This window comes from Diceros bicornis, chromosome 26 (genome assembly GCF_020826845.1).
Source record: "Diceros bicornis minor isolate mBicDic1 chromosome 26, mDicBic1.mat.cur, whole genome shotgun sequence".
Classification (NCBI taxonomy): domain Eukaryota; kingdom Metazoa; phylum Chordata; class Mammalia; order Perissodactyla; family Rhinocerotidae; genus Diceros; species Diceros bicornis.
Window position 1 is genome coordinate 38,550,008 of NC_080765.1, and position 14,328 is coordinate 38,564,335.

Below are 14,328 nucleotides of genomic sequence, written 5' to 3' on the forward strand. Positions count from 1 at the left end.
GGCGACAGCGGGAACTTGCAAGGGCAGACGGAGAGCGGACCTGCTCCCGGGGGGTGCGGGGAGCCCTAGCATTGCAGGGCTGGGCCCGTCTGGTCCCAGGCTGAGCCCAGAGGTCACTGGACTGCCCAAGGTCATGGAGAAGGAGGGCTGGGCTACAGCTCCGGGCTTCTGTCCAGAAAAAAGAGCCAGAGCCTGGGGCCCAGCACAGAGGCGTGGCAAGTGGCTGAGGGCTCCGGGCCAGCTCCTCCCTGTGGACCCTGCCAGAGAAGCAAAAGGCGACCTCCAGTTGCAGCCGGAAGGCCGCTAATTGAGTCCAGACTCGGGTCAGGCAGGGCTGCAGCCATGGGCTGTGCCGGGACCTCACACAGCTCCGGGGACTGGGAGCCCCGGGGGGGTTTGCATCCGGCTCGTGCCCGAGTGTGACCCTGGCCAGCTTGTCACTTCTCTGGGCTTGGTTTCCGTTCTGTGAGGCAGAGGCAGCACCGAGCCTCACCCCTATGGGTGATGAGTGTGTGCTGTTTGTGAGCCAATTCTTGGTGCCAGGGAGGGTCTCACGCCAGTGGGCAGGTGTGGCCCTGGGCTTGGTGAGGACTGGGGCATCAGTGTGGGGTTCTTGTAATCACACAGGTGGGACCACGGGCCTCAGGCAGGTGGGAGTGCTCCTGGAGTCAGGGGCACTGTCGCATCTAGGCAGCGGGGTCATGCAGGAACGGCCTGGTCTGAGTTCCACACGTGTGTGACCTCGGGCTGGCCTGTGACCTTCAGCTCATAGTACCCCCCTCCTGAGGCCATCTTGGGGCAGCAGCTGCCGGGCACCTGGCTCGGGCCTGTGCTCAACAGACGGTGCTTCTCCCCTGACCCCACCCCTCACAAAGCCCCCGCTCAGCAGCAGCGCTGGCCACAGGGGTCAGAACTGACCCCTTCTCAGGCCATCTTCTGCCACCATGAAGGGGGCAGAGCCCCCCGGGCCCCTCCCTCCTGTTGGCTGGAGTCTTTGGTCCTACTCTTTTTAATAGCCTCATGGAGATGTAATTCACATACCACGCAATTCACTCATTTAAAGCGTACAATTCATGGGGCCGCCCCGGTGGCGCAGCGGTTAAGTGCGTGCGCTCCGCTTCAGCGGCCTAGGGTTCACAGGTTCGGATCCCGGGCGCGCACCAACGCACTGCTTGTCAAGCTATGCTGTGGCGGCGTCCCATATAAAGTCGGGGATGGGCACGGATGTTAGCTCAGGGCCAGTCTTCCTCAAGGGAAAAAAAAAGGGGGAGGATTGGCATCAGATGTTAGCTCAGGGCTAGTCCTCCTCACACACACACACACAAAAAGTGTACAATTCAGTGGCTTTAAGTCTGTTCACAGAGGTGTGCACCCCTCACCACAGACAATTTTAGAACATTTTCATGACTCCAAAAAAACAGCCATCACCCCCAGCCCTCGGCTACCACCAGTGTACTTTCTGTCTCTCTGGATTTGCCTGTTCTGGACACTTTGTATAAATGGAATCATATAATATGTGGCCTTTTGTGACAGCTTTTAACCCAGCAGAAAGTTTTCAAGGTTCATGCACGTTATCAGTCCTTTGTTCCTTTTTCGTGCTGACTGGTACAGCCTGCTCTCCTTGGGCGCCCCCAGAGGAGCGTCCAGCTCGTCTTGAAGCCTGGGCTTCCTGGGGAGCTGGCTGCTGGGCTGGGGAGGAGGAGCTGTGGACAAACCCCATCTCCCCACGTGGGCTGCCCCTGAGGACAGAGGCCACAGGGCAGGCTGAGCAGGCCCTGGCCATCCTGGGGTGCCCCCTGGGCTCAGGGACCCCCAGTGCAGCGGGCAGAGCTGGCCCCGCTCACTGTGTCTTCCGGCCTCTTCTCCCCAGACCACGCTGTGGTGGCGGGGGCCAGGCACATGGTGACCTTCGACGGCCGGGTGTGGGGTCTCGGTGCCCACTGCGGCAGCCTGCTGCTGGCCAAGGACTTCGCTCACAACACATTCTCTCTGACGCTGAGCCAGGCGGGCTCGGGGCTCACATCCCTGTCCGTGAGGCTGAACCGCACCACCCTCGTCCTCTACCCCCGCCTGAAGGTGTGTGTGCGAGAGGGGAGGGGCCCTGCCACCAAGAGGCCAGGTCGCCCAGAGGGACGACACTTTCCTGCCTCCTGGCACGTCCACATACCTGTGCCCTGGTCCACAGACCCTTCCTGCCTGGCGCCCCCCGGAGCCTATCCCCTGTTCTGCTCAGCCCCTGTCTGGCCCACAGACCTACAGGCTGTACGACTCCTCCCTGCCTGGAAAGAGGTGTCCGGAACTCGATCTGCCTCCTGCCAAGATGAGGAGGGACGTCCCCCGGATCGAGCTGACCAGTGAGGATGGCATCTCTATCGCCTGTGACGTCCGAGCCGGCCTCTGCAGCCTGACTCTCGGCCTCTGGCAGCACGGTGGGTCTGGGCCCCGGCTGGCAGCCACCTGGTGGTGGTGGCCTCGCCTGGAAGGGCCTCTCCGGGCTGGACCATGGTCAGCATCCAGGGCTGAGGCCGATGGATCCCCCGTGAGCAGCACTCAGTGTCCTCGCGAGACCCCAGCCGTGGGCAGGAGGGACTCCCTGGGGCCGCTGCTGCTCCCTGGGGGCTCACAACCCCAGCGGGCATGAGGAGAGCAGCCCGGGCTCCAAGTGGGAAGGAGGTCGAGGCCATCTCTCCCTGCTGTGACGCTGTCCAGCGCTGGGCAGGCCCTGCTCCAGGCGCAGCGGAGCTCAATCCGGCTCTACTCGCTGACCGCCGGTTCTGATGCTGTGACACACACGGCTGCTCCTCACCTGATCCCCCGTCGGCCCGTGGTACAGAGGACCTGGCCGAGGCTGAGTGGCTGCCCACGCTCCCGGAGTTTCAGCCCAGGGCCTTCTGACCCCAGGGTCTGCCCCCTGCTCTGGGACACGCTGCTCAAGTGTGAGGGCGGCTCTCACGCGCTCCCCTTGATCGGGTTAGGCAGCCCCAGAACAGCCCTTTCGGCATGAAGAGCTTGCACCCGGCCACTGCGGACGGTGGAACGGGGCCGGCACACATGCCTTCCTCAGGCCCTTTTCTTTCTCCTCTCCCTCTGATGAAGGTTTAGCGCCAGGGCCAGTGTTACGGGGATCAGGCGTGGAGGGGGCGGGGTGCGGCCATCGCCCCAACCCTGGCCAGCGGGCCGGTGGGAGGACAGGCTGTCACGGCGTGGCCTGCCTTCCCCTGCCCCGCAGGCGTGTCCGCCGGCCTTCTGGGCACCAACGACAACGAGGGCGGCAATGAGCTGACGCTGCCGGATGGCACGCTGGCCGGCAGCCCAGAGGAGCTCACCCGCGCCTGGCAGGTGGGCTGGTTGGCTGTGCATCACTAGGGCGCTGTGCTTGGGGGTGGAGATCTGGAAACAGCAGTGAGCGGCTGTGTCCTAAAGAGGGAGGCGTCTGTGTGGACTGGCTGTGGACCTTAGTTGAGGTTCCCGGCCTGCATGCTCTGTGGCTGCAGAGAACTTCTCAGGCGGAGGGGGTGGTCGCCCCCTCCTGAGGCTGAGCTGCCCAAGGGGAAGGAGGTCCGGGTGGGAGGCCTGAGTCTCGTGTTTGTCCCACCAGGTGGGTGGCGACTGCAGGGCCGTGGAGCAGACTCAGCAGGCGTGCCCAGGACAGAGCCCCATCTGCAGGGCCTTCTTCCAGGACCTGCACTCCAGCCTGGGGAACTGCTTCAGGGTGGTGAGTGCGGGGCGGGGCCTGGACCCCTGCAGAGGCCGCTCAGCAGATGGACCACAGGACACAAGAAGGCCCTTGACCCCTCTAGCCTACGCCCGTCCTCTGGGCTACGCCCAAGGGTCGGTGACTGTGGGTGCTGGGTTTCAGGTGGACCCTGCCCCGTTCCTCAGCCTGTGCATCCAGGACACCTGTGGCACCCAGGAGCTCCAACCTGCCTGCACCCTGGCGGCCGCCTACATCCACCTGTGCGCCCGGGGCTTCGTGCCCCTGGAACCCCTTCCACAGTGTGGTAAGCTGCCCCGGCCAGCAGGCACTCTGCCCCTGTCTGGGTGACCTCTGCCTTCCAGACCAGTTCTTTCTCTCAGCTCTGCCAGGGGACAGGTACTCACTTGTGGTGCAGTGAGTCAAAGTTATGTGCAGAGGAGTGAGAAAGAGAAGAAGTGGCCCAAAGAACCCCCCTACCCCAAGCCGCGTCCAGTGAGCCCTGTGACCTCTGGCACAAGGAGGCACTAGCTCTGGGAGGTCAGGCAGCTATAGAGTCACCTCCTGAAAACGTATGACATTAGGGGACTTGAATGTCCACTCCTACAGTGTCTGGAAAGCCCTGGTCACAGCTGCAGCCAGTGTGGCACACGATTCCCATGCTGAAGCCCACTACACAGACACGGAAGTCAGCCATGGCACTGAACAGGAACGGACCCTGTTAAACTGTTCATGGCACTTGGAAAAGGCAGGCTTCATTCAGGGGGACAATTGCTATGGGTGTAGGGACCATGGCAGCAGGAGGGGAGAAAGACTGGGCTGAACTCTGAATACAAGGAAGAATGGGAATTTATAGCCCAGGAGCAGAGGGGGTCAGTGGAGGGAAAGTTATTGAGAGGAAACATCAGGGGTCGAGGGGATTCGGGCTAAACTGACCTGGCAGGGTTCTCGCTGAAGGCAGGTGATCAGACATCAGCTGGTGAGGAACCCTCTCAGACGCTGAGGTGATCAGTGATGGAGGACGGCAGAGTCTAGCTAAGCTGACTTAGCAGGATTCTTGCTAAAGCTGGACGATGCAGAGAGGAACATGGAAGCCCAAAAGTCAGGGCCTGGTCGAGAAGAGAGTTCAGAGGAGCCTGAGTAGAGTTGGGTCAAGGAGAAAAGCTCTCTCCAAAACCTCCAGATGCTAGAATTAGAGATTATTAAAGACATAAAAGAAGAAATTGAAAAATGATAAGCATAATTCCAAAACTAATTTTTAGAAATGAAAAACATTCACTGAAATTCAAAACTTAACAGATTCAACAGTGGAAGAGAAAATTAATGAACCAGCAGATATGAAAGAGGGAAGATGAAATGAGAGGGCGTGATGTGTCTAGTAGAAATGCCAGAATGAGACGATAAAGACATTTGAGAGATGTTACTCCTCAGATTCAGGAAGCACGAGATGTCCAAAATAGTATAAATAAACCCACACCAAGACACATCCAAGTGGAACCACAGAAAAGCTGAAGCAGAAGGTCCTGAAAGCCCCCAAAGAGGGTGGAAAAGAGGTGCTCTTTCAAGGAACAAGTAGATCTCCCGCCAGCAATGACAGAAGACAGTGGAATAAATCTTTAAAGTGATGGAGAAAATAGTTCTCAAGTGAACTTTATGCCCAGTTCAACTATTATTTAAGATTAAAGACGAAATGAATTCTCAGCGCTGAATTATCTGAAAATGTCTTTACCACCGATGGACACTCATCAAAGGAACACAGCTGTGCACGTTCATTCATATGCCGTCTGTGGCTGTTTGTGTGTCACAGTAGCAGGGTATTTGCGATAGAGACCATATAGCCCGCAAAGTCTAAAATAGTTACTATCTGGGCCTTTATGGAAAAAGCTGGCTGATTCCAGGTGTAAACCAAGGAAAACAGAAGGAATAAATTAAGATAAAGAAAAAGGAATGAAATAGGAAAGAAATGAACAATAGAAATGATCAACAGAAAAAAAGACACAAACAGTCCTAGGAATGAGCAAAGAGTCCAAAACTACAGATCCAGCAGAGATTTCAAAAAGTCACTCAACAACTTTGCTGATAAATTTCAAATCCTAGATTAAATTATTTCCTAGAAAAATACAATCTGCCCAAAGTGATTTGAGAAAGAATGTTAAACCTAAAGAATCTCATAGCTATTAAATCAACTGAATCTGTAGGTTAAAATGTACCCCTAAAAGAACAGGTGCGGTTTAGGGAAGAATTATTAGATAAGACACCAAATGCATGATTCATAAAAGAAAAAAAAAGTCAATAAACTGGACTTTATCAAAAGTTTAAAATTTTGCTGTGTGAAAGACAGTGTTAAAAGGACAGAAAAATAAAGCACAGACTGGGAGAAAATATTTGCAAATCACGTATCTGACAAAGAACGCATATCTAGAATGTATAAAGAACTCTCAAAATTCAACAGTAAATAAACGATCTAAATAGAAAATGGGCAAAAGACATGGAGACATTTCACCCAAGGGAATCTGGATGGCAAAGGAGCACTTGAAAAATATGTTCAACAGTACTAGCCGTTAGGGAAGCAAGATAGCACTATACCTATACATATACTATATATAAGCTATTAGAACAGTTAAAATAAAGAATGATGACAATGACAAATGCTGGCAAGAATGCAGAGAAACTGGATCTCTCAGACCTTGCTGGTGGGATTGTAAAGTGGTTTAGCCATTCTGGAAAATAGTTTGGCAGCTTCTTAAAAAGCTAAACATACACTTACCATTTGAACCAGCAATTGCATTCCTGGACGTTTATCCCACAGAAATTAAAACATATGTTCACACAAAAAGAAAAGGACATTATATAATAAAAAAGGGTCAATTCGCCAAAAAGATATAACAATTATAAATACATATGCACTAGACATCAGAGCTCCTACATACTGAAGCAAACATTGACAGAATTGAAGGGAGAAAAAGATAGCTCTACAAAAATAGTAAGAGACTTTAATCCCACCCCCTCACCGCCAATTTCAATAATGGATAGAAAAACCAGAGAGAAGATCAACAAGGAAATAGAGAACTTAACACTAGAGACCGACTGGACCTAACAGACACATCCAGAACACTCCACCCAACAGCAGCAGGATATACATTTTTCTCCAGTGCACATAGAATATTCTCTATAATAGACCATATATTAGGCCACAAAACAAGTCTTAATAAATTTTTAAAAACTGAAATCATACAAACTATCTTTGCCAAACACTAGAAAAAACTAGAAGTCAATAGCAGAAGGAAAACTGGAAAAAAATCACAAATTGTGCAAAATTAAACAACACATTCTTAAACAACCAATGGGTCAAAGAAATCACAAAGTAAATTAGAAAATATCTTGAGACAAATGAAAATGAAAACACAACATACAAAAACTATGGCACATTGAGAAAGCAACACTAAGAAGAAAATTTATAGCTGTAAATGCTTACATTTAAAAAGAAGAAAGATCTCAAAATCAAAAACCTAACTATACACCTTAAGGAAACAGAAAAAGAACAAACTAAACCCAAAGCTAGTGGAAGGAAGGAAGGAAATCATAAAGATTAGCACAGAGATAAATGAAATAGAGAATAGAAAAATGAGAGAAAAGCAATGAAACCAAAAGTTGGTTTCTTGATAAGATCAACAAAATTGACAAACCTTTAGCTAGATTGACTAATTAAGAAAAAAGAGAGGGGCTGGCCCCATGGCATAGTGGTTAAGACCAGGGTGTTCCGCTTTAGTGGCCCAGGTTCACAGGTTCAGATCCAGGGCGTGGACCTACACCACTTGTCAGCCATGCTGTGGCGGTGACCCATATACAAAATAGAGGAAGATTGACACAGATGTTAGCTCAGGGCTAATCTTCCTCAAGCCGAAAAAAAAGAGGAAGATTGGCAACAGATGTTAGCTCGGAGAGAATCTTCCTCACCAAAAAAAAAAAAAAGAGAAGACTGAAATAACTAAAATAAAAATGACATAGGGAAAATTACAACTGATTTTTGCAGAAATAAAAAGGATTATAAAAGAGTACTATGAACAATTTGACAACAAACTGGACAATCTAGATGAAATGGATAAATTCCTAGAAACATAACCTGAATCATGAAGAAACAGAAATCTGAACAGACCTATAACTAGCGAGAAGATTGAATCAGTAATCAACAACCTCTCAGCAAAGAAAAGCCTAGGACCAGATGGCTTCACTAGTGAATTCTACCAAGCATTTAAAGAACTGAAACCAGTCCTTCCCAAACTCTTACAAAAAAATTGAAGAAGAGGGAACACTTCTAAATCCGTTTTGAGACCAGCATTACCCGGATACCAAAGCCAGACAAAGACATTTCAAGAAAACTACAGAACAATATCCCTCTTGAATGCAGATGCAAAAATCCTCAACAAAATACTAGCAAACAGAATTCAAGAGCACATTAAAAGGATTATACACCACAACCAAGTGGGATTTGTTCCTGAAATGCAAGGATGGTTCAACATAGGAAAATCAATGAATGTAATATACCACATTAACAGAATAAACGACAAAACCCACATCATCATCTTGATTGATGCAGAGAAAGCATTGACAAAATTCAACACCTTTTCATGATAAAAACACTCGACAGGGGCCGGCCCCGTGGCTTAGTGGTTAAGTGTGCGCGCTTCGCTACTGGCGGCCCGGGTTCGGATCCTGGGCGCACACCGACGCACCGCTTCTCTGGCCATGCTGAGGCCACGTCCCACATACAGTAACTAGAAGGATGTGCAACTATGACTCACACCTATCTACTGGGGCTTTGGGGGAAGAAAAGGAGGAGGATTGGCAATAGATGTTAGCTGAGAGCCGGTCTTCCTCAGCAAAAAGAGGAAGATTAGCATGGATGTTTGTTAGCTCAGGGCTGATCTTCCTCACAAAAAAAAAAAACACTCAACAAACTAACAATAGAAGGAAACTATCTCAACATGATAAAGGTCATATATAACAAGCCCACAGATAACATCATATTCAATGGTGAAAGACTGAAATCTTTTCTCTAATATCACAAACAAGACAAAGATGCCTGATTTTGCCACTTCTATTTAATATATTTCTGGAAGTCCCAGCCAGGGCAATTAGGCAAGAAAAGGAAATAAAAGGCATCTAAATTGGAAAGAAAGAAGTAAAGTTATCTCTGTTCTCAAACAACATTATCTTATATGTAGAAAACCCTAAAGATTCCACAAAAAAACTCATTACAATTAATAAATTTAGCAAAATTGCAGGATACAAAATCAACACACAAAAATCAGTTGCATTTCTATACACTAGCAATGAACAATCCATAAAGGAAATTAAGAAGACAATTCCCTTTACAAAAGCATCAAAAAGAATAAAATACTTAGGCATAAACTTAACCAAGGAGGTGAAAGACTTGTACACTGAAAGCTACAAAATGTTGCTGAAAGAAATTAAGGAAGATACAAACAAATGGAAAGATCCCATGTTTATGGACCAGAAACTTAATATCATTAAGATAGCAATACTACCTAAAGTGATCTACAGATTCAAAGCAATACTTATCAAAATCCCAATGACATTTTTTGCAGAAATTTAAAAAATCCTTCCTAAAATTCATATAGGATCTCAAATGACTCCAAATAGCCAAAACAATCTTGAAAAAGAACAAAGTTGGAGGTCTCACACTTCCTGATTTCAAAACTTATAACAAAGCTATAGTAATCAAAACAGTGTGGTACTGGCATAAAGATAGATATATAGACCAATGGAATAGAAAGTCCAGAAATAAACCCTCATATATGTGGTCAGATGATTTTTGACAAGGGTGTGAAGACCATTCAATGGAGAAAGGACAGTCTTTTCATCAAATGACTCTGGGAAAAATGGATGTCTACATTCAAAAAAATAAAGTTGGACCCTTACCTTGCACCATATACAAAATGAACTCAAATGGGATCAAATGCCTAAAGGTAAAAACTAAAACTGTAAAACTCTTAGAAGAAAGCATAGGGGGAAAGCTTCATGACATTGGATTTGGCAATGATTTCTTGGATATGACACCAAAGGCATAGGCAACAGGAGAAGAAATAGACAAGACTTCATCAAAATTAAAAACTCTGTGCATGAAATGACACCATCAACAGACTATAAAGGCAACATATAGAATGGGAGAGAATATTTGCAAATCATATGTAATAAGGGGTTAATATCCAGACTATATAAAGAACTCCTACAACTCAACAACAACAAAAAACAACCTGATTTAAAAATGGTCAAAGGACTCGAATAGACATTTCTCCAAAGATGTACAAATGGCCAACAGGCACATGAGAAGATGCTCAACATCACTAATCATTAGGGAAATGTGAATCAAAACCACAAGGAGATACCGCCTCACAGCCATCAGGATGGATCCTATCAAAAAATTAGAAAATAATAAGTATTAGCAAGGATGTGGAGAAATTGAAACCATTGTGCACTGTTGATGGAAATGTAAAGTGGTGCAGCCACTATGGAAAACAGTATGGAAGTTCCTCAAAAAATTAAAAATTATATTACCATATGATCCAGCAATTCCACTTCTGGTTATATACCCAAAAGAATTGAAAGCCAGCGTCTCAAAGAGATATTTGTGTAGCCATGTTCATAGCAGCATAATTCACAAAAGCCAAAAGGTATAAGCAACGCAAGTGTCCATCGACAGATGAATAGATAAGCAAAATGTGGTATATACATACAATGGAATATTATTCAGCCTTAAAAAGGAAGGAAATTCTGATACATGCTACAGCATGGATGAACCTGGAGGGCATTATGCTAAGTGAAATAAACCAGTCACAAAGAGACAAATACTGTGTGATTCCACTTACATGAGGCACCTAGAGTAGTCAAATTCATAGAGACAGAGAGTAGAAGAGTGGTTGCCATGGGCTGGGGGAGGGGACAATGGGGAGTTGTTTTTTAATGGGCACAGAGTTTCAGTTTTGCAAGATGAAAACAAGTTCTGGAGACTAGTTGCACAACAATGTGAATGTACTTGATACCACTGAACTATGCACTTAAAAATGGTTAGGATGGTAAATGTTATGTTAGGTATATTTTACCACAATTAAAAATTTTTTAAATTAAAAACCATTTCTGAGCACCTACTGTGTGCTAGGCCTGGGGATACAACACTGAACACTGTACTTACAAACACCGTCATTATAAAAACGGACACACTTAAGTAAACAAAATTCTAAGAGCGAGAAACAGCTCAGACAATAGACAAAAACCCACAGGGATTCGGAACTGGGTTTATCCGACACAGGCCGAAAATGTTGGCAGGGAACTAGAATTATTAAAAGCATAATATCATATCTGAAATAGAACCAAAAATATAATCTCAATAGATGACAGAAAAGGCATGTAATAAAATGCTCTAATACTCATATTTTATTTTTAAAAATTCTAGCAAATGAGGGACAAGAGGGGCCTTCCTTGACCTGATAACGTGAGGCGTTTGGGGTACAGCCTTTAACATCACAGGCGGTGGTGAGAAATCGGAAGCGTTTCCCTTCAAGTCAGTAACGAGATCAAGATACACTGTCCCTGCTTCTGTTGCCTCTTGTATGATGATCTCATCCCGCTCAGTAAGACCAGGAAAAGAAGCGAAGGGCAAGACATTGGAAAGGAAGACACTTTTAAAACTCACCTGCTAATGGCGACTTGTCTAGAGAGGGTGTAGGGGCTCTGCCCAGGCTCTGTGACCCCTAAGTTGATGAGATCCATGCTTCAGTGTGAGCCAGAGATCCAAGGGGTGAGGCTGGCTCTTTCCGAAAGTGCCAAGAAATCAGAGGTCACCAAATGTTCCAGAACCATCCACATATTCCTGCTGCTTTTGTGGCCCGCATACCCTCTCTTCATCCTGGTTCTGGTGTAGGGAACCGTCTAACCACACCTGCTGCTCTTCCAAAGGGGGCGATGTCCTTTTAACGAGGGCCACTCTAGGCCGGACACCGCTGGGCCTGCAGAGTGCCACGGGCTGTAACGGAGCCCCCCAGCACGAGTCCAGGGATCAGAGGGGGCCCTGTCCTCTGGGCCCCCAGCGCAGCCTGACTTCTCTTCTCTTTTCTTTCCAGTTTGAGATTCTGCTTAAGCCGGCACCGGGCTACCAAAGGTTAGAAACTCCTTCACCTTCCGCCACAGTCCCAGCTCCTCACAAGGTCAAGACCCTGGGCCGGGACAGAACAACCAGCACAAGAGGCCGGGAGGCTCAGAGAGGCTCGCACTCGCTCCAGATACAGGAAGGAAGAGCGGTTTGTCAAGGCTCTCAAAACGCTTCTGGCGACAATGAAGTCCACGACTGGTCTGGACAATTCTCTGCCCTCCTCAACACCTGCGCTCTAGGAGACAGCCTGGCCGCTGGGCCCACCTCTGGGCGGGGAACTGCACTCCAGCTACTGTTCCTGCCCAAGGTGGTTTTCACCTGCTCAGCTATTTCTGAGGCCTCTGCTCTGTGAGCCCGGGCTGCCCCTGGGGTCTTCCTCGCTTCCTCTGCTCTCTGCAGGGGTCTCCCCTGAGGCATGAGGTTCCTTGAGGCAGACTGATGGCCCCAGATCCCTTAATCACAAGCCCGGTTGGGAGCTTCCCTCTTTGGGGTTGATATTGAATCTAGAACTGAACGTTTCGGGGCATTTGAGAAGGCCTCCTTCCTGAAGAGCCGGTTTCCACAGACAGGTGCTGTGGGCACTGGGCCTCAGGCCCTGAGGATACAGCATCCCAAGTTGTTCACTTTGTTTGGAGAGTAGGCTTTTCCCTTGAGTTTTCAACTGAAAAATAAAACGGGCAAAATCTAAGAACTCACCCATTGGATGGCTGGAGCTGACCATCCCCTGGAGAGACGGGGGAATTTTAGGGGGCTGTGAAACCTGCCCACCAGTAGGGGGCCCCTCAAGCCCTCTCTACACCGAGTCCCAGGGTCCAGATTCCAGAGCAAAGGGCAAAGTGTCAGCCATGAGGAGTGGGGCAACCAGAAGGCCAGAAGCCAGACTCAGTGGTCCCCCTCTCCCGCCCCCGCATAAATCCCTGGCACACAGCGGGTGCTTAATAAAGTTTAGAAGAAGGAACGCTAGAGAGTTGTAGAGTTTTTAGAAGACGGAGTGAATGGGATGGGAAGCCGGACCTGCGCATTCCCACACTCTGGAGGGAAAACGGAAGGGAGGAGGGTTCTGGTTTATTGAGTGTGTGCCACGTGGTCATGGGTTACAACCAAAAGAGCCCAGAGTCCAGACACTGCCCTTTGAAAGACGCTTGGTCTTTTCTGAGACCTTCTAACAGCCCAATGAGAAATGGATGACTCCATGTAAAGGAAGAAGCGGCTCAGAGAGCCCAGGGGACTTACCGAAGGTCACACGGCTAGCAGACGCACTGATCTGGGCCTGTGTCTCCCAAGGCTGCCCAACCTCAGTCATCTACCTCTGCCTTCCCAACAACAGCCTTGTGCCATATCGTCTGCTCTTTACTCTAAGAGTCTAGCCCTGTCCCAAGCCATAATAGGTAGTGCTTGATCATTTTTCCTAATCACATTAAAATGCCCCATAAGCCACGTCACACGTGATCAGAGATGTACCCACAACTGTGGGAAGGGCCGTGCTGGGCCTGTTGCAGGAGCTCAGCCTAGGAGGAGGAGCGGAGGAGACAGTTCAAACAGCAAGCAAATCACTGGAATGTGGGGTGCCGGAGCAGTGCAGAGTTTGATGTGCCCACAGTTTGCAATGACACGCAACCTGTTGGTTTCTAAATCTGCTGAATGGATCTGTGATTTCCAGTCCAGAAAGGAAACTGCAGCCGTCCCACCCTGCCTCCCACACTGTCCATCCAGCGCTCACCAGGAATGCAGCAGTGGGCTGGGCACCGGCAGGGACCTGGCGGGGGAAACCGTCCTCCTTCTCGAGGCAGACTTGACAACATCAACACGCCACAACGTTCGCTGTGTGGGTGGGTGTGCAGAATTTACAGAAAAACAGATGGGAGAAGAAATGATAACATTAAAAATACCTGTAAGTGTTCGTGTCTACGGCAAATAAAGAGCAAGAATAAATAAATTCTGGAAACACGGAGTCTCCGTGATATAATTTGGTAAAAGATAGGAGTGCGCAATTCAAAACAGGAAAAATACAACTGAGAAGTAAACATTAGCTGGAAATTTTAATTTTACTGGTAATCAAATGTGAACGAAAATAACGATTATAACTTTATCTATTACATTGCAAAATAGGTATTTAAATAATAATACCCAGAAATGGTGAGGCTGTGGGCAAACCCGATCCCCTCCAATTCTGTAAATGGCTGTTTCAATGAGTACAACCGTAGTAGTGTGTGTCAAAAGTCTTAAAACCATTTATTCCTTTAACCTAATAAGCCCATGCCTGGGCCCTTATTCAAAATGAGGGAGGGAAGGGAAATATAACTGATTCCAAAAAGTTGCAAAATAATTTCATTATTCAAAATGCTGAAAAATTATAAACAGCCAACAGGGAAATGATTTTTTAAAGTCGTGGCATATTAATTGCATACACTATCTTGAACTCATTTGTCAAAAAATCCAATGTGAGGCAACGCATTAACATGGA

The 14,328-nt window shown here is 48.1% G+C and overlaps 1 protein-coding gene across 1 annotated transcript in view; it reads left to right on the forward strand.

Annotated features, from left to right (window-relative positions):
• Positions 1–13,800, forward strand: part of LOC131422652 (uncharacterized) — a 135,845-nt gene extending 122,045 nt beyond the window's left edge. The window contains 6 exon segments of the mRNA XM_058570047.1: positions 1,871–2,076; positions 2,252–2,429; positions 3,230–3,339; positions 3,599–3,715; positions 3,860–4,001; positions 11,836–13,800. Of these exon segments, the coding sequence (XP_058426030.1) occupies positions 1,871–2,076; positions 2,252–2,429; positions 3,230–3,339; positions 3,599–3,715; positions 3,860–4,001; positions 11,836–11,840 (758 nt within the window). The 3' untranslated portion in view covers positions 11,841–13,800.
• Positions 13,801–14,328: the final 528 nt, after the last annotated feature.